The 20,000-nt window shown below is 46.2% G+C and overlaps 2 protein-coding genes across 2 annotated transcripts in view; one reads left to right on the top strand and one right to left on the bottom strand.

Moving 5' to 3' along the window:
- The window catches only part of LOC144531142 (polypyrimidine tract-binding protein 3-like), a 13,159-nt gene extending 7,165 nt beyond the window's left edge, over positions 1-5,994 (top strand). Inside the window, exons 9-14 of the mRNA XM_078271108.1 lie at positions 95-204; positions 286-319; positions 1,540-1,632; positions 2,358-2,580; positions 5,146-5,223; positions 5,431-5,994. Coding sequence (XP_078127234.1) covers positions 95-204; positions 286-319; positions 1,540-1,632; positions 2,358-2,580; positions 5,146-5,223; positions 5,431-5,563 — 671 coding nt within the window. The 3' untranslated portion in view covers positions 5,564-5,994. The remainder of the gene's footprint in view (positions 1-94; positions 205-285; positions 320-1,539; positions 1,633-2,357; positions 2,581-5,145; positions 5,224-5,430) is intronic.
- A 7,383-nt stretch (positions 5,995-13,377) lies between these two features.
- The window catches only part of ugcg (UDP-glucose ceramide glucosyltransferase), a 22,242-nt gene continuing 15,619 nt past the window's right edge, over positions 13,378-20,000 (bottom strand). The window contains exons 9-10 of the mRNA XM_078272041.1: positions 16,937-17,015; positions 13,378-16,592 (exon numbers count right to left, since the gene is read on the bottom strand). Coding sequence (XP_078128167.1) covers positions 16,422-16,592; positions 16,937-17,015 — 250 coding nt within the window. The 3' untranslated portion in view covers positions 13,378-16,421. The remainder of the gene's footprint in view (positions 16,593-16,936; positions 17,016-20,000) is intronic.

Here is a 20,000-nt window from a genome sequence, read left to right as displayed (position 1 = left end):
TGCTGCAGCGTTTTGGTTAAAGGACCCGTGTGTCTGTTGTAAATAAAGTTTTCCATTCTGTGTCTCTGTTTTAAATAAAGTTTTCCTCCCCCAGGGCTGGCGATGGCGGTCCCCGGCTCCCTGATGCCCCCGCCCCGCGTGGCGCTGCAGGTGGCGCCCCCCGCTGGCCACTCGGTGCTGCTGGTGTCCAACCTGAACCCAGAGGTCAGAGGTCACACAGCATCCAGCCAATCACAGCGCAGCTCTACTCTCAGATAACTTTATTAACACTGTTTGTCTCTGCAGAGCGTCACGCCTCTCTGCCTCTTCATCCTGTTCGGTGAGTCATCGTTCAATATTAATATACACACACACACACACACACACAGAGTTTAGCCCTCTGCTGGAGCGCCTGTCTCTTTAAGACCACAGTCTGCTCTGATTGGTCAGTCGTTAGTTACTGTCTGCGTACAGTCGGTGTCAGCAGGACTTTTAACCGGGGCCTCTCCCATCAGTCTCTCCAAATCACGGATTCCAACTTATTATAAGGATGTGAACCAAGAACTAATCTGTGTATATCTGTGTGTTTTTAGGAGTTTACGGGGACGTTAATCTGTGTATATCTGTGTGTTTTTAGGAGTTTACGGGGACGTTAATCTGTGTATATCTGTGTGTTTTTAGGGGTTTACGGGGACATTAATCTGTGTATGTCTGTGTGTGTTTTTAGGAGTTTACGGGGACATTAATCTGTGTATATCTGTGTGTTTTTAGGAGTTTACGGGGACGTTAATGTGTGTATATCTGTGTGTTTTTAGGAGTTTACGGGGACATTAATCTGTGTGTTTTTAGGGGTTTACGGGGACATTAATCTGTGTATATCTGTGTGTTTTTAGGAGTTTACGGGGACATTAATCTGTGTATATCTGTGTGTTTTTAGGAGTTTACGGGGACATTAATCTGTGTGTTTTTAGGAGTTTACGGGGACGTTAATCTGTGTATATCTGTGTGTTTTTAGGAGTTTACGGGACATTAATCTGTATATCTGTGTGTTTTTAGGAGTTTACGGGGACGTTAATGTGTGTATATCTGTGTGTTTTTAGGAGTTTACGGGACATTAATCTGTGTGTTTTTAGGAGTTTACGGGGACATTAATCTGTGTGTTTTTAGGAGTTTACGGGACATTAATCTGTGTATATCTGTGTGTTTTTAGGAGTTTACGGGGACATTAATCTGTGTATATCTGTGTGTTTTTAGGAGTTTACGGGGACGTTAATCTGTGTATATCTGTGTGTTTTTAGGAGTTTACGGGACAATCTGTATATCTGTGTGTTTTTAGGAGTTTACGGGGACGTTAATCTGTGTGTTTTTAGGAGTTTACGGGGACGTTAATCTGTGTGTTTTTAGGAGTTTACGGGGACGTTAATCTGTGTGTTTTTAGGGGTTTACGGGGACGTTAATCTGTGTATATCTGTGTGTTTTTAGGAGTTTACGGGGACATTAATCTGTGTGTTTTTACGAGTTTACGGGGACGTTAATCTGTGTATATCTGTGTGTTTTTAGGAGTTTACGGGGACGTTCAGCGAGTGAAGATCCTCTTCAACAAGAAGGAAAACGCTCTGGTTCAGATGACCGACGCCACGCAGGCTCAACTCGGTCTGACCTACAAATTATATTATCAGTTACATAAATATAACACACACGCGCACACACACAGACACACACACACAGAGACAGACACACAGAGACACACACACAGACACACACAGACACACACACACACACACAGAGACACATACACAGAGACACATACACACAGACACACACACACAGAGACACAGACACACACAGACACACACACACACACACGCACACACACAGACGCACAGACACAGACACACACACACACACACACACACAGAGACACACACACACACACAGAGACACACACACACAATTACAAAAATATATAACGTATTTTTAGTGGTTTAATGGTTAATTTTTTATATTTTTTAAGAACCTTTTTTAAGTTAATTTCTTATATATTTTTTCATTGTTTAAGTTTTATTTTATTTTTTTCTTTAATTTGTTTTTTAAACATTTAAAAATAATTTATTAAATGTTTTTTTTTAGCAAAAACAACTTTTTAAATTTCTTTCATTTCTTTTATTTGTATTTCGTTAGTTTCTTTAATTTATTCGTTTTTAATGTTTAATGTTATATTTTAATTTTAATATTTTTTCCATCTTGTCAAAGTGAAGTTTATTTTGATTGGTTAATTTGTTTATTTTTTAATAATATTTATATATTTATTGTATTAATCAGCTGTTTTTTGAGCGTTTGTAAGAAAGTTTTTTAATTCAGAATTATTTCTCCTCCAGCGATGAGTCACCTGAACGGGCAGCGTCTCCATGGCAACGTGATTCGGGTGATGCTGTCCAAGCACCCGGCGGTGCAGCTGCCCCGCGGGGGGGCGGGGCCAGAGGAGCTGGCGCTGACCCGGGACTTCTCGGGCTCCGCCCTCCATCGCTTCAAGAAGCCCGGCTCCAAGAACTTCAACAACATCTTCCCCCCCTCGGCCACGCTGCACCTCTCCAACATCCCGTAACCTCTGACCTTTGACCTCTAATACTCTCCTGTTTTACCCACGCTGCACCTCTCCAACATCCCGTAACCTCTGACCTTTGACCTCTAATACTCTCCTGTTTTACCCACGCTGCACCTCTCCAACATCCCAGTAACCTCTGACCTTTGACCTCTAATACTCTCCTGTTTTACCCACGCTGCACCTCTCCAACATCCCGTAACCTCTGACCTTTGACCTCTAATACTCTCCTGTTTTACCCACGCTGCACCTCTCCAACATCCCGTAACCTCTGACCTTGACCTCTAATACTCTCCTGTTTTACCCACGCTGCACCTCTCCAACATCCCCGTAACCTCTGACCTTTGACCTCTAATACTCTCCTGTTTTACCCACGCTGCACCTCTCCAACATCCCGTAACCTCTGACCTTTGACCTCTAATACTCTCCTGTTTTACCCACGCTGCACCTCTCCAACATCCCGTAACCTCTGACCTTTGACCTCTAATACTCTCCTGTTTTACCCACGCTGCACCTCTCCAACATCCCGTAACCTCTGACCTTTGACCTCTAATACTCCTGTTTTACCCACGCTGCACCTCTCCAACATCCCGTAACCTCTGACCTTTGACCTCTAATACTCTCCTGTTTTACCCACGCTGCACCTCTCCAACATCCCGTAACCTCTGACCTTTGACCTCTAATACTTCCTGTTTTACCCACGCTGCACCTCTCCAACATCCCGTAACCTCTGACCTTTGACCTCTAATACTCTCCTGTTTTACCCACGCTGCACCTCTCCAACATCCCGTAACCTCTGACCTTTGACCTCTAATACTCTCCTGTTTTACCCACGCTGCACCTCTCCAACATCCCGTAACCTCTGACCTTTGACCTCTAATACTCTCCTGTTTTACCCACGCTGCACCTCTCCAACATCCCGTAACCTCTGACCTTTGACCTCTAATACTCTCCTGTTTTACCCACGCTGCACCTCTCCAACATCCCTGTAACCTCTGACCTTTGACCTCTAATACTCTCCTGTTTTACCCACGCTGCACCTCTCCAACATCCCGTAACCTCTGACCTTTGACCTCTAATACTCTCCTGTTTTACCCACGCTGCACCTCTCCAACATCCCGTAACCTCTGACCTTTGACCTCAAATACTCTCCTGTTTTACCCACGCTGCACCTCTCCAACATCCCGTAACCTCTGACCTTTGACCTCTAATACTCTCCTGTTTTACCCACGCTGCACCTCTCCAACATCCCGTAACCTCTGACCTTTGACCTCTAATACTCTCCTGTTTTACCCACGCTGCACCTCTCCAACATCCCGTAACCTCTGACCTTTGACCTCTAATACTCTCCTGTTTTACCCACGCTGCACCTCTCCAACATCCCGTAACCTCTGACCTTTGACCTCTAATACTCTCCTGTTTTACCCACGCTGCACCTCTCCAACATCCCGTAACCTCTGACCTTTGACCTCTAATACTCTCCTGTTTTACCCACGCTGCACCTCTCCAACATCCCGTAACCTCTGACCTTTGACCTCTAATACTCTCCTGTTTTACCCACGCTGCACCTCTCCAACATCCCGTAACCTCTGACCTTTGACCTCTAATACTCTCCTGTTTTACCCACGCTGCACCTCTCCAACATCCCGTAACCTCTGACCTTTGACCTCTAATACTCCCTGTTTTACCCACGCTGCACCTCTCCAACATCCCGTAACCTCTGACCTTTGACCTCTAATACTCTCCTGTTTTACCCACGCTGCACCTCTCCAACATCCCGTAACCTCTGACCTTTGACCTCTAATACTCTCCTGTTTTACCCACGCTGCACCTCTCCAACATCCCGTAACCTCTGACCTTTGACCTCTAATACTCTCCTGTTTTACCCACGCTGCACCTCTCCAACATCCCGTAACCTCTGACCTTTGACCTCTAATACTCTCCTGTTTTACCCACGCTGCACCTCTCCAACATCCCGTAACCTCTGACCTTTGACCTCTAATACTCCTGTTTTACCCACGCTGCACCTCTCCAACATCCCGTAACCTCTGACCTCTAATACTCTCCTGTTTTACCCACGCTGCACCTCTCCAACATCCCGTAACCTCTGACCTTTGACCTCTAATACTCTCCTGTTTTACCCACACTGCACCTCTCCAACATCCCGTAACCTCTGACCTCTAATACTCTCCTGTTTTACCCACGCTGCACCTCTCCAACATCCCGTAACCTCTGACCTCTAATACTCTCCTGTTTTACCCACACTGCACCTCTCCAACATCCCGTAACCTCTGACTTCTTCCTAAAAGTCCAATGGAGTCTGGTGGAAATATGCTGGCTCTATACACGCTAAAAGTCCTGATTATTTACATGGAGTCTGGTGTAGTTTGGTGATGGTGATTTTGGGGCTGTTTCATGTTAAACTAAAAGGATCTTACTGTTTAACTAAAAGGTCTATCTCTGTAGGGATCCATCCCATAATGTCCTGTAGGGTTACAGCTTGTTTCTTGTTTAATACTGGACCAGTTTTCAGAGTTTTAAAATATTTCTTGTTTATTTGGCAGCTCGTCGGTTGGAGAGGACGTGTTGAAGGATCTGTTTTCCTCCGCTGGATTCTCCGTCAAAGCCTTCAAGTTTTTCCAGTGAGTAACAATGAAAGTCCCGCCCCCTTTCCTGTGTGTAAGTACCGCCCCCTCCTGTGTGTAAGTCCCGCCCCTTTCCTGTGTGTAAGTACTGCCCTTTTCCTGTGTGTAAGTCCCGCCCCTTCCTGTGTGTAAGTCCCCTTTTCAGTTTGTTATTGGATAAAATGATGATGTCACTTCCTGCCTGTCATCCCCCCCCCCCCCCAGGAAGGACAGGAAGATGGCTCTGATGCAGCTGGCGTCGGTGGAGGAAGCTGTGGAGGCTCTGATCACTCTGCACGACCGCCCGCTGGATCACAGCACGCACCTCAGAGTCTCCTTCTCCAAGTCCACCATCTGACCCCTAGTCCCCTTCTCCAAGTCCACCATCTGGCCCCCATCTGACCCCTAGTCCCCTTCTCCAAGTCCACCATCTGGCCCCCATCTGACCCCTAGTCTCCTTCTCCAAGTCCACCATCTGACCCCCATCTGACCCCTAGTCTCCTTCTCCAAGTCCACCATCTGGCCCCCATCTGACCCCTAGTCTCCTTCTCCAAGTCCACCATCTGGCCCCCATCTGACCCCTAGTCTCCTTCTCCAAGTCCACCATCTGACCCCCATCTGACCCCTAGTCTCCTTCTCCAAGTCCGCCATCTGACCCCCATCTGACCCCTAGTCTCGTTCTCCAAGTCCACCATCTGACCCCCATCTGACCCCTAGTCTCCTTCTCCAAGTCCACCATCTGGCCCCCATCTGACCCCTAGTCTCCTTCTCCAAGTCCACCATCTGACCCCCTAATCTCCTTCTCCAAGTCCACCATCTGGCATCTGACCCCTAGTCTCCTTCTCCAAGTCCACCATCTGACCCCTAGTCTCCTTCTCCAAGTCCACCATCTGACCCCCATCTGACCCCTAGTCTCCTTCTCCAAGTCCACCATCTGACCCCTAGTCTCCTTCTCCAAGTCCACCATCTGACCCCCATCTGACCCCTAGTCTCCTTCTCCAAGTCCACCATCTGGCCCCCATCTGACCCCTAGTCTCCTTCTCCAAGTCCACCATCTGACCCCTAGTCTCCTTCTCCAAGTCCACCATCTGACCCCTAGTCTCCTTCTCCAAGTCCACCATCTGACCCCTAGTCTCCTTCTCCAAGTCCACCATCTGACCCCCATCTGACCCCTAGTCTCCTTCTCCAAGTCCACCATCTGACCCCCATCTGACCCCTAGTCTCCTTCTCCAAGTCCACCATCTGACACCCATCTGACCCCTAGTCTCCTTCTCCAAGTCCACCATCTGACCCCCATCTGACCCCTAGTCTCCTTCTCCAAGTCCACCATCTGACCCCCATCTGACCCCTAGTCTCCTTCTCCAAGTCCACCATCTGGCCCCCATCTGACCCAGAGTCACAGTCAAAACTCTCGTTTTTGTCTCAAAACGTTGCAAAAACACGACAGATTTGTTGAAACGACGACGACTCTCAGAAAAAGTGACAAAAATGTCCAAAAATAAGTGACAGATAAAACGCCCCCACCGACTACGAGGCTTCTGATTGGCCGACGGCGGGAACAAACGGACCAATGGGAGAGCCCCACCCAAGCCACGCTTTCTGTGCCTACAGACACTGACATCATCACAGTGACTATGATGTCGCAGCGCGGTTACAGAGCACATTCCTGAGCTCCCAGTAGCAATGCATTGTGGGTAGTGGGGGAGTCCAACGTGACGCTAATTAATGTGAGTTCAACTTTTGAACTTTTTCGTCTAAATGTTAAATGTGATGAAAACAAATCTTTTTAGTTCCAAAAATTTTTTAACTCAAAAAAAGAAGAAAAAAAAGCTTAATTTTCAAAATAAAAGCTTAATTTTCAAAATAAAAGCTTTATTTTGAAAAACTTTTCTTTTTTATTCTAAAATCACCAAATATATTTTTTTTTCTTGATTTAATTTTCGGTATATTTAACGATTCTCAGCGAGGATGAATATGAAATCAGTAACTTGTCTGAGGTTATTTATTTAAGTTTCAAATCAATGATTTATTTTCTTGTTTAGATTTTAAAAATTATCTTTTTTCATCAACTTACGGAAAATAATTGTGAAATCTTTTTTTGCAAAAATGTACAGATTTCTTGACTGTTCAGCGACGTGCCTTTCCCATCGGCACTTCCTGTGTTTTAAACGTCTGATTGGCTGAAGTTATTCTTATTATTTCGTTATTATTTAGCTGCGATCCCAATAGACCTTCCTCTGTGCCTTATTATTATTATTCAGCTGGTTTTTGATTGGCTCGAGGTTTGGAGGCGGGATCTCTCTTCTGATTGGTTTGTACATTTTTTTACTTTGTTGAAATTAATTTTCCAGCTTTGTGATGTTTTATTGTTAGTTTATATTTTTGGGAAGGTTTTTAATCATGAATGAGTTTCTACTGAACATGAGATAGTAACGCTGTGTGTATTTATACCTGTGTGTGTGTGTGTGTGTGTGTGTGTGTGTGTGTGTATCTATCTGTATGTGTGTCTCTGTGTCTATCTGTATGTGTCACTGTATGTGTGTGTGTGTCTGTGTGTGTGTGTGTGTGTGTGTGTGTGTGTGTGTGTGTCTCTGTGTGTGTGTGTCTCTGTATGTGTGTGTGTGTGTCTCTGTGTGTGTGTGTGTGTGTCTGTGTGTGTGTGTGTGTGTCTCTGTGTGTGTGTGTGTGTGTGTGTGTGTGTGTGTGTGTGTGTGTGTGTGTGTGTGTGTGTGTGTCTCTGTGTGTGTGTGTGTGTGTCTCTGTGTGTGTCTCTGTGTGTGTCTCTGTGTGTGTGTGTGTGTGTGTGTGTGTGTGTGTGTGTTTCTTCTTTTCTATTAAAATATAATGAATTGAACTCCAGCTCTTGTTTTATGTTCTCTTCTTCTGCGTTGAGACGTTCTTGTAGTTTGTTCATCTTTAAAATGTGACGTTTAATCTCAGAACTTGAACTTTCAGATCAGATCAGACGTTTTAGTTCATTATGAAGCTTCAGTGCCGAGAAATAAAATGTTATTATTACAACGGTTAGCAGCCTGGAATACTAACGCTTCTAAATGAACATTAACAACATTAACAAGTCTTAAATGTTTAAAATATGTGACGTTACATATGTGACATGAAGACATTAAAACATGAAACTACGGAAGACGATTAGGTCCAAATGTGGAAAATCTTTGTATTTTAGTTTTGAGTTTAAACGGAAACTTCTGGGTTTAAAATCAGCATGTTGTTAGTTTGGCTGTAAAACTGTGTGTGTGTGTGTGTATATATATGTGTGTGTGTGTGTGTGTGTGTGTGTGTGTGTGTGTGTGTGTGTGTGTATGTATATGTGTGTGTGTGTGTGTGTGTGTGTGTGTGTATATATGTGTGTGTGTGTGTGTGTGTGTGTATGTGTGTGTGTATGTATATGTGTGTGTATGTATGTATGTGTATATATGTGTGTGTGTGTGTGTGTGTATGTGTGTGTGTGTGTCTCTCTCTGTGTGTGTGTGTGTGTGTGTGTGTGTATATGTGTGTGTGTGTGTGTGTGTGTGTCTGTGTGTGTCTGTGTGTGTGTGTGTCTCTCTCTGTCTCTGTGTGTGTGTGTGTGTGTGTGTGTGTGTGTGTATATATGTGTGTGTGTGTGTGTGTGTGTATATGTGTGTGTGTGTGTGTGTGTGTGTGTGTGTGTGTGTGTGTGTGTGTGTGTGTGTGTGTATGTGTGTGTGTGTGTGTGTGTGTTTAATTAAAATGGGTTTAAATGATAAAAGTAACTTTGGGGATAATTTCACATTTCTGTATTTCTATGATGATGAATGTAAAGGTCTCGTGGTGCATTGTGGGAGCCAGCGGGACTATTGTTGTTGTTGTTATTGTTGTTATATGAAATATTTTTAATAATGAACCAGTGCATGAGGGGTATTTATTCTGAAAGTGTGACAGGAAGTTGTAGCATGAGTCACTGAATAAATACATAATCTATGTCTAAGTTTCCATAATTAATAACTAATAACTGCGTCTGATTGGCTGCAGAAACCACGAGACAGATTTCTAGATTGGTCTGTTTTACGCCAAGAAATTTGGGCGGTTTCGTGTGAGTTTGTCTTGGAAACATAATCTCAATCTGGCAGCACAACTCGTAGCTCTAATCCTACATTTCCCATGAACACTTGCAGCTACTGGAGAAATAAGTGTGACCTTTGACTACTTCTGGTCTGGCCCAAAATGTCCAGATACAGCCAATCAGTGGCCACTACACCATGCAGCTGTTGGTTAAATGGTGGAGGGAATCAAATCAAGAGCCAGGATCCACTCAGATACGTTATATTCAGGGTTCAAAATGTACTTTTTCCTCCACGTGTTACATAATGTGGATTGTTTTAATCTTTAACAATAATTAATTCACGAAACGTGTCGTTATATTACACGCAGGGAAATCTCCGAACCATAACCCATTCATAAAACTCCACAATTTATATTTGTTTTGATTTTTGTAAAGAGATCTTACCTCGACAAACATAAATTATGATTATTTTAAATCATTGGTTTAGACTTAGACATTCGGCATAAAACAACAACTACAAAGAGTTTCTATTTAAGCTAGAGGGCAACTCTTACCCGTGAAACCTATGATATACACAGCGGTAGTCGGTGGAAGACAGACACGTTAAAACAGGCTTTTTTAGAACAAGGTTTGGTGGAGAAAACACAGTTCATCTCACAGTATTTGGGGTCCTGTCCTTGGTGTGCATTGTTATGATAGAGCTCAACAGTCCCGCCCACAGCGGGTTCCAGAAGTAAAAATACAATTTCTCCATTGACAATTTGGAGTATAAGCCATAAAATGGTAACCCTAGCGATGGTAGACTTAAAACCAGCTACGACATGACTCAGCGATTGTATATGCTCATATAGACGCCACAAGTCATGGGGCACTACCCTTGTTTTGAGATAAATGTCTTTTATTCGCGACGTCTTGGGTAAGTACTTCATTACCCACAATCCCACAGTGATGCCTCTGATTGGTGGAGCTCATGCTGGTGAGGAGGGGGGGTGTCAGTACCCGATCTGTGCTGCCTGCACGATCCGTCACGAGTATTTACGACACTGCACGATTCACGATCTGTTCCCACGCTTCTGACGTTAGCCTCTGCCGGGAAGCTAACGTTAGTTTAGCTAACAGCTAAGTCGGCTAACCGCTAGCTGACAGCTTGATTCAGTCTAAAATAACGTTAACTCAAACTAAACGCTGGGTGAAGCCGTCTACAGCTGACGTAGCAGCCGTTATATATGTTTACGGTTATCTTCAGGTTTTATTTTGAGTCTTTTAAAGTCATTACGTGCTGTTTTAGCTAGCGGTTAGCCCAATTAGCTGTTAGCTAAACTAACGTTAGCTTCCTTTGTTCAGTGGTGCGCGGTGGTTTATGGGAGGAGTAGTTCCTTCGCTCTGAGATGACGATATGTACCTTGTACCTTTGACTTTTTGGGATTTTATGTTCGTTTTTTTACTCTAAATGATACGTTGTATGCTAATGAGTCACGTAGCGTCTGATTAGCCTAAGACACGGTCTAAAACTCTTTATATACAGATATTTAGAGACGTCAACGGGAGAAATGATGGGAAACTTACTTCAGGAACCCAAGGTCTCTCAGAGGAGGGGCGGGACTGGTGATCTCTATACATCACACAGTACTCCTATAGGAGGCTTTTACTGTGAAAATACACATTACATATATTACATGTATGTGCCCTGACTACGTTGGTGTGCCGTATAAATCACAATCCGTGTTGATACAAGTACCGATGTTCATGTAGAAACATTTTAATCACGTACTAATGTTCATGATACAGCGCTGATGACCTCCGCCATCGTGGTCAGCCTTTTTTTGTAACTCCCGCCTCCAAACACAAACACGCGGACCTGATTGGCTCTCGTGTGGTCCTCATTTGAATAAAGTTAAACTTTCGTCGACTTTGTTTCGCTCCCCACGGCGAGTCGCTCTCATCTCGCCCAATCACGGCGGACATCGTCTCCATTCAACCTCAATGAGAGCGAAGCGATATTTCGCTGTGTGGAAACCTACCGTTACGAGCGACGCTGAAACCGAGAAGAGAGAGTTAGTTCGAGAAAAACTAACAAACATGGGGAGAATCTGATTGGCTGGTAACTTTAAAGGACAATTCCGGTCGATTTCAACACCTAGCTCTGTTGTTTGTGGTCACGTAGGCCGTCAGTAGCGAGAAAAACGAAAATAATCGGTGTTGCCTACACCGAGTTATGGTACTGCTAGCGTTAGCAGCCAGGAGGCTGAACGGGGGAAGATTTAAACGTGCTTTGAGCCTCTTAACAGTGATATAGTAACGCGTTACAAAAGTAACGCAGTAATATAACGCATTACTAGTTACATTTCGGTAATTTATTCCTGTTACAGTCTCAGTAATGTGAGTTACAACGCAATATTTCGTGTTTTTTTTAAGAATTCACCACGAAACATTTCTTCACCGTATTATTTCCTGTTGCTGTATCCGATGGTTGAGATGACCGCAGAGACAGATACATTTGCGAGATGGACATTATTTTCAGGAGTTATTACGCTGTGTTGAAGCGAGCTGTCCCATCACTGTCCCCCGTGGTCAGAGCCAGAACCAGAGACGGTCCTGACAACATCTGTGTCCCGACAGGTGACGGTACGGACGACATCTGTGTCCCGACAGGTGACGGTACGTGTACGGACGACATCTGTGTCCCGACAGGTGACGGTACGGACGACATCTGTGTCCCGACAGGTGACGGTACGGACAACATCTGTGTCCCGACAGGTGACGGTACGTGTACGGACGACATCTGTGTCCCGACAAGCGGCTGACGCGTATGCGGGCGACATCTGTGTCCCGACAGGTGACTGCATCGTGTGACGGCGACATCTGTGTCCCGACAGGTGACTGTACGGACAACATCTGTGTCCCGACAGGTGACTGTACAATCGACATCTGTGTCCCGACAGGTGACGGTACGGACAACCTCTGTGTCCCGACAGGTGACGGTACGGACAACCTCTGTGTCCCGACAGGTGACGGTACGGACAACCTCTGTGTCCCGACAGGTGACGGTACGGACGACATCTGTGTCCCGACAGGTGACTGTACGTGTACGGACGACATCTGTGTCCCGACAGGTGACGGTACGTGTACGGACGACATCTGTGTCCCGACAGGTGACGGTACGTGTACGGACGACATCTGTGTCCCGACAGGTGACTGTACGGACGACATCTGTGTCCCGACAGGTGACTGTACGTGTACGGACGACGACATCTGTGTCCCGACAGGTGACTGTACAGACATCTGTGTCCCGACAGGTGACTGTACGGACGACATCTGTGTCCCGACAGGTGACGGTACGTGTACGGACGACATCTGTGTCCCGACAGGTGACTGTACGTGTACGGACGACATCTGTGTCCCGACAGGTGACTGTACAGACATCTGTGTCCCGACAGGTGACGGTGCGGGACGACATCTGTGTCCCGATAGGTGACGGTACGGGACGACATCTGTGTCCCTGACAGGTGACGATGCGTACGGACGACATCTGTGTCCCGACAGGTGACGGTACGTGTACGGACGACATCTGTGTCCCGACAGGTGACTGTACGGACGACATCTGTGTCCCGACAGGTGACGTTACGGACATCTGTAACGAACTACAAACTACAACACCCGAAAAGTATATGTATTAATGTATTGATGTAATGATTAAATAAGGTAGTGTCTCCAAACTTACCTCAACTATAACTCGTCTCCTGCTAGTTGTACTACAGCACTTACTTTTAAGCATAAACCCATTTTTGAAAATATTTTTGTTGTATCTCTTTTCGGTGTTTTAGTTTGTAGACGGTCCCTATGCACTCGTCTTGCCATCACTCGTACCCCCTGCAGTCCTCCAGAGCTCCCGTAGGGGGGCCCGTACCCCCTGCAGTCCTCCAGAGCTCCCTCAGGGGGGGCCCGTACCCCCTGCAGTCCTCCAGAGCTCCCGTAGGGGTCCCGTACCCCCTGCAGTCCTCCAGAGTACCACTAGGGGGGACCTGTACCCCCGTTTGAGAATGACTGATCTAACCAATGGCTGCGCTGAGTTTCGGTTGGCTCCGCCCACTTTCTCTCCATCATTTCCAAACAAACACAACACATCAAAGTTCAGTTTTTCAATGGATAAAACTTTATTGTTCATGTGTTGACACAGTCCTCTGATGGGATTGGTCGCTTGGCAAACTCCAACAGATAATAGTAATCTTAAAAAAACAACACTAAACAAAAGAAGAATCGCAGCGATCCTATTGGACGACGACCGAGGTTCGTCCGACTAGATGTCATCAATCAAACCCCTCCCGCGGCTACGCTAACAGCTAAGCAACACAGCTTTAAAAAAACACACACACACACACACACACACACACACACACACACACACACACACACAGAGACAGACACACACACACACACACACACACACACACACACACACACACACACACACACACACACACACACACACACGGGTTTCGACTGCAAAACAAAAGTTCAGAAATGTGGATTTTTCGTCTCATATTTTTTTTGGTCCTGTGTATTTTTGTGTTTAGATTTTTCGGATGTTTTGGTGAAATGTCGCGACCGTTGCGTGCCTCAGAATCGCACAATACTTGAATCTATCAGTGCTTGTTGTGTTTGAGTTGTTGTTTGTTCGGGGAGGTAAAAAGTGCCAAAACTTTACGCAAGAAAAACATAAAAAAAAAACCCCAAAAAAAACAAGAAAAGTTTTCTCGTCTAGTTTTCTTCAGCGCTGGTGTGTTTGGCGGCGACTCGACATTTCTCGCCATTTATTTTCAGGCTTCTGCAGCGAGCGACAGAAGCGTTCACTGCAGAGACCACATCAGGACGTTTGGGGTCTCGGACTCCCGTTCAGAGACAGAACCCACCAACCCACCAAGCCAACATGCCGATAGGTTCTCTAAACTAACACGTGGGAATCAGGAGTTCATCTTTCTTTACATCACTCGATGTCACCATCAAAGATCTCCTGATCCTGGAGCTCTCAAAGAAAACACACGTTTTCTTGTAATAACGACTGAAATGAACAGTCTGTTGGTCTGTCGGCTGATTCCCAGTCCTTCCAGAAACATCCGGAGTTTGTTTGTGATTGTTTTGGGCTAAAATCCTTGATTATGCGTCACGTTTTCTTTAAAAATGTGATGGAATAAGCGGGATATTTATGCGATGTTATGCGATGAAATTGCGGGAACTTTTTAAAGCCGTGGTTCCATCGTGGCTTCATCGCGGGGTTTTCAGCTTTTAGATGATGTTCACGTCACGTAATCACGTCGCTACATCACGTCAAATGACGTTATAAAACCGGAAATGACAACGCGTCACGTGGGTCTGGCTTCTCCCCGATAGTAATAGCGACTCGTTCAGAATATGATCTCGTATTTTAGGAAGATAGTTCACCGAAACGTGTTTCTGGAAACATTTTAAGGGCTGACCCACCGAGCTGATAATCAGCCGTCTGACAGTCTGGGAGGTCGCTGACTCCAGTCTGGGAGGTCGCTGACTCCAGTCTGGGAGGTCGCTGACTCCAGTCTGGGAGGTCGCTGACTCCAGTCTGGGAGGTCGCTGACTCCAGTCTGGGAGGTCGTGACTCCAGTCTGGGAGGTCGTGACTCCAGTCTGGGAGGTCGTGACTCCAGTCTGGGCGGTCGCTGACTCCAGTCTGGGAGGTCGTGACTCCAGTCTGGGAGGTCGTGACTCCAGTCTGGGAGGTCGCTGACTCCAGTCTGGGCGGTCGTGACTCCAGTCTGGGCGGTCGTGACTCCAGTCTGGGAGGTCGCTGACTCCAGTCTGGGCGGTGTGTTCGTGCCGTCGTCAGTCAGAGGAGCCGACGGCCGATTTGACATGATGAATCAGAGGGCGGGCAGTCAGACTCAATGAGCCATCTGATTGGTGGAGAGCTAACCAGGAAACGGGGAGCAGGATGAGCGTGACTAGAGTCTCTCAACATCTGACATTAATCTGATAAACTGACCTTTGTTGATCTGAAATGAAGACAGATTCAGCAGCTGCACGGCCTGTTTCTCTCTTCACATGTTTCCAGAAACACGTTACGGTGAACTATTTTAGTAAAATATGAGATCGTCTTCTGAACGAGACGCCATGATGGTCGGGGAGCAGCCAGACCCACGTGACGCGTTCGTCCAATCAGCTGCTGGTTTTCATTTTTGGGCGACAATCCAGATGAGCGCCGCCTGCTGTTATGGAGACGTATTACGTCTCGTCTCTTCGGTGTTCTGAGGAACTTTTTGGACCTCGGGGAGACTGATCAGTCAAACTGGCTTTACTGCTGACGGTCGGCGTCTGGTTGGGGGGTAAAGGCCGTCTGGTGGGTGTGTAACGGCCGTCTGGTTGGTGTGTAACGGCCGTCTGGCCGGTGTGTAACGGCCGTCTGGCCGGGGGGTAACGGCCGTCTGGCCGGTGTGTAACGGCCGTCTGGTCGGTGTGTAACGGCCGTCTGGTCGGTGTGTAACGGCCGTCTGGCCGGTGTGTCTGCAGCTTTAAGCGAGAAATAGGGCTTGTAACGTTCAGGGGCTGTTTGAACTTCCTGTCGTCTGAAAAACAAAACGTCTCGTCTGTGTTCTCGGAGAAGGAACAACTCCACGGTAAAGTCTCCTCGATGTACTCGCTATCACTATCGGCCGCTACGCAACTTCAGCTAACGGACTCACAGCATCAGGAAGGAACAAACAGCATCAGGAACATCTCCAGTTTGAACTCCACCCCCCCCCCCCCCCCCCCAAAAAATACAAAAACTCTGATATTATTTTGACGAAATAAAACGTCAAAAAAAATGTTGAAATTTTTTTTTAAAAAGAAACTAAAATGTCGTCATTTTTCGGTTTCTTTTCTGCTTCAATACGTCATCTGATTCCTCCGATGAGAGATCAGATGACTCAGTGCGATGTCTCACTCCTTCCTGTTTTATCTGGTTGTATATATTTAAATCCTGCTGCGCTCTCATTGGCTTGTTCTGGCATCATTGAGTTTTATATAGCACCAAAAAAACCAACTAAATAAACATAAATAGTTAAAAACACACACACACACACACACACACACATCTGATAAAAAACAAAAAAACAGTCTCTCTCTCTTTCTTCCTCTCCGAAGGTGCCGGGCGGTTGCCGTGGCGACTAGACGTCGAGGATCTCGTCGGCCGTGCCTCCGCAGCGCAGCCGATAACGCCCCGTCCTCCAGCTGATGGTGGGGTCCCACAGCGCCGACAGGAAGATCTGCACGGCCAGCGACTCACGGATGAACCACGCCACCGCGAAGTCCAGCTTAGAGAAACACAGAGCCCCGCCCTGCAGGGTGATGTCATCACACACAGCCAATCACAGACAGGCACAGGATATTACACAGAGAAACACAGAGCCCCGCCCTGCAGGGTGATGTCATCACACACAGCCAATCACAGACAGGCACAGGATATTACACAGAGAAACACAAAGCCCCGCCCTGCAGGGTGATGTCATCACACACAGCCAATCACAGACAGGCACAGGATATTACACAGCCTTTGGATTTAGCCTTTCCGTTCATATTTTTTTTATATACTGTAATTAGGTTATTTAATATCAAGCTGGTTAATAATTATGTCAAAAATGTAATTCAATATTTTCAAAATAAAAGCGTATAATGTGAGTACCTGAACTCCTGTCAGCTGGATGTAGTCGGAGATAAACCAGGCCAGACAGTGACACATGAAGAAGACCATCATGTCCCACCTACAACAAACACACACACACACACACACACACACACACGCACACACACACGCGCGCACACACACAGACAGAGACACACACACACAGACAGAGACACACACACACACACACACACGCGCACACACAGACAGAGACACACACACACACAGACAGAGACACACACACACAGACAGAGACACACACACATAAATGACATGTTGATGTTTGAAAGTCTCGAGGTTTTGATATAAATGTAATTTGAAAAAAAATAATAATAATTATATATATTTCTAATATGTCACCTGTCAACAGAAGGAAATATTCTGGAGTCTATTTAGCGTCAATACTGCCGACGTCTTCGCTGTAATCAGATCAGTTTATATTTATGTTGATGGGGAACATCCATGTGTCCAGACAAGGCTAGCAGCAGCGCCGCGTCACCTTTCTGGTGTGGAAAGACATAGAAAACACCAAGCAGCCGCCACGCTCACGCCACGCAGCCGCCACGCTCACGCCACGCTCACGCCACGCAGCCGCCACGCTCACGCCACGCAGCCGCCACGCTCACGCCACGCAGCCGCCACGCTCACGCCACGCAGCCGCCACGCTCACGCCACGCTCACGCCACGCAGCCGCCACGCTCACGCCACGCAGCCGCCACGCTCACGCCACGCAGCCGCCACGCTCACGCCACCCAGCTGCCACACAGGCAGTGTGCAGGAGGGCTAAGTCTCTCCCAACATGTAGTGCGTCTTCCTCTTCCAGTGCTCGCTGTTCGGCCATTTACAAACAAAAGCTGTGCTTTACAACGGGCGTCACACGCTTCCAGGTCAGACGAGACGAAACCGGTTTAGAACGTCGCAGAGAAAATTGCGGGAATTTGCAAAAATTGCAGAATTTGCAAAAATTGCAGAATTTGCAAAAATTTCAGAATTTGCAGAAATTGCAGAATTTGCAAAAATTGCAGAATTTGCAAAAATTGCAGAATTTGCAAAAACTGCGGTTTCATCGTGGCTTCATCAGCTTTTCAATGATGTTCAGACTTTGGCTGATTATGCATTGAATTATGGGATGGCATAATCAGGTTTTTCTGGAGGGACTGAGACGTAGAACATCATCCAGGTCTCATTCAGACCAACATCACCTCCTGACCTCTCGCGCCAGAGGAGCACAAAAACTAGGACCGCACAATATATCGTTTTCTTATCGTCATCGCCATATAAACTGCTGCAATAGACACATCGCAAAAGGCTGGGACAAACCGCCATAGACACGCAGAGATAGAAAATACCAGGAGAAAACTGCACTTCATGATTTAACGGTTCAGTTCAATGTGTTCAATAAACTGTTTGGAAGTATTTCATGTTTTAGTTTTAAATGCAACAAGCAATTTGTTGCATTTTAGCAGAATACTGAATACTGAATTTGCAAAAATTGCGGGAATTTGCAAAATTTGCAGGATTTGCAAAATTTGCAGAAATTTGCAGAATTTGCAGAAATTGCAGAATTTGCAAAAATTGCAGAATTTGCAAAAATTGCATGAATTTGCAAAAATTGCATGAATTTGCAAAAATTGCAGAATTTGCAAAAATTGCAGAATTTGCAAAAATTGCAGAATTTGCAAAAATTGCATGAATTTGCAAAAGTGCGGGAAATTTGCAAAAATTGCAGAATTTGCAAAAATTGCAGAATTTGCAAAAATTGCAGAATTTGCAAAAATTGCATGAATTTGCAAAAAATTGCATGAATTTGCAAAAATTGCATGAATTTGCAAAAACTGCTTGGTTTCATCGTGGCTTCATCAGCTTTTCAATGATGTTCAGACTTTGGCTGATTATGCATTGAATTATGGGATGGCATAATCAGGTTTTTCTGGAGGGACTGGGTTATGGTTTCTGTAGAGTCAGACTCGGGGCCCTGACACCAACCGGACGGCAGAAAGCCAGTGTGACTGATCAGTCGCCCCCCGCCAAAGGTCCAAAGCGTTCCTCAGAACACACCGAAGAGACGCCCGATGTGGCGTCGTTCTGCACGTGTGCGAGGCGTAACACGGAAATGACAGCGTCACGTTAGAACCATGTCCTTCTTTTCTCATCAGATATCAACTAAAGAAATGTGATTGTGGTTTTTGGGGTCGTCCCTCCACGTCCTACTTCCTCCTCGCAGGTGTTGCATATTGCAAAGCGTGTTATCTTCTGCACACACGCTGAAGAATGTCCAAACAGCTGACATGTTGCACATTAATGCACACGCTTCACACCATGAGCAGGTACGTGCGACACACGGCGGAGACGTTGAGAGAAAGGAAGAAGAGAGCGTGCTGTGGCGGCCGTGCGTGCGTCCTCGAGAACTGTAACTGGTAGAACTTCTGTACTCAGTTAATTGGAGCGTTGACCGGCATGACATCACCGTATGTCAGACTGACCTGCTGGTCGCCGGTCACGGCCGAGCACGTTCTATTGGTGCATCTCTACGCATATTGCTAATTTGCCTCATATCGTGCAGCCCTAACTTCAACTCTGCGTCTCTATGGAGACGTAGCAGCTGGATGATACCACTGCCGAGGTCTCGCAGGAAGTAAACCCATTGTGTCTGTGCTGGGGAAGCATCTGCGTTCACAGCGCCCGCCATCTCTCCGTTTCCACTGACGGTTGAGCTAAATGTTTATAGTTTAAATCCTCCTTGAGGAAGATGGGGCATCGCTGCTCTGTTCCTTAGCAACCCTAAATGATTCCCAGTAGAGAGTTATTAAGATGAAATGCTCCTGTAGTTACTCATCAGTCTCCCGGGCCTTCTTGGCGTACATTATGTGTGAAATGAGTTGTGCTGCTCCCTAACACTATGAGCCTTCTCTAAGCCGGCCCAGGCGTCTCCTGCTCTGTGATTGGCTGCGTACCTGAACACATAATGAGCAGCCCAGCCAATGATGAGGCTGGCCAGGAAGCACTCGGAGACGGGCTCCAGCTTTTCAATGATGTTCAGACTTTGGCTGATTATGCATTGAAT

Source organism: Sander vitreus, chromosome 16, assembly GCF_031162955.1.
Source record: "Sander vitreus isolate 19-12246 chromosome 16, sanVit1, whole genome shotgun sequence".
Classification (NCBI taxonomy): Eukaryota; Metazoa; Chordata; class Actinopteri; order Perciformes; family Percidae; genus Sander; species Sander vitreus.
This window is presented reverse-complemented; position numbering and strand designations above follow the sequence as displayed.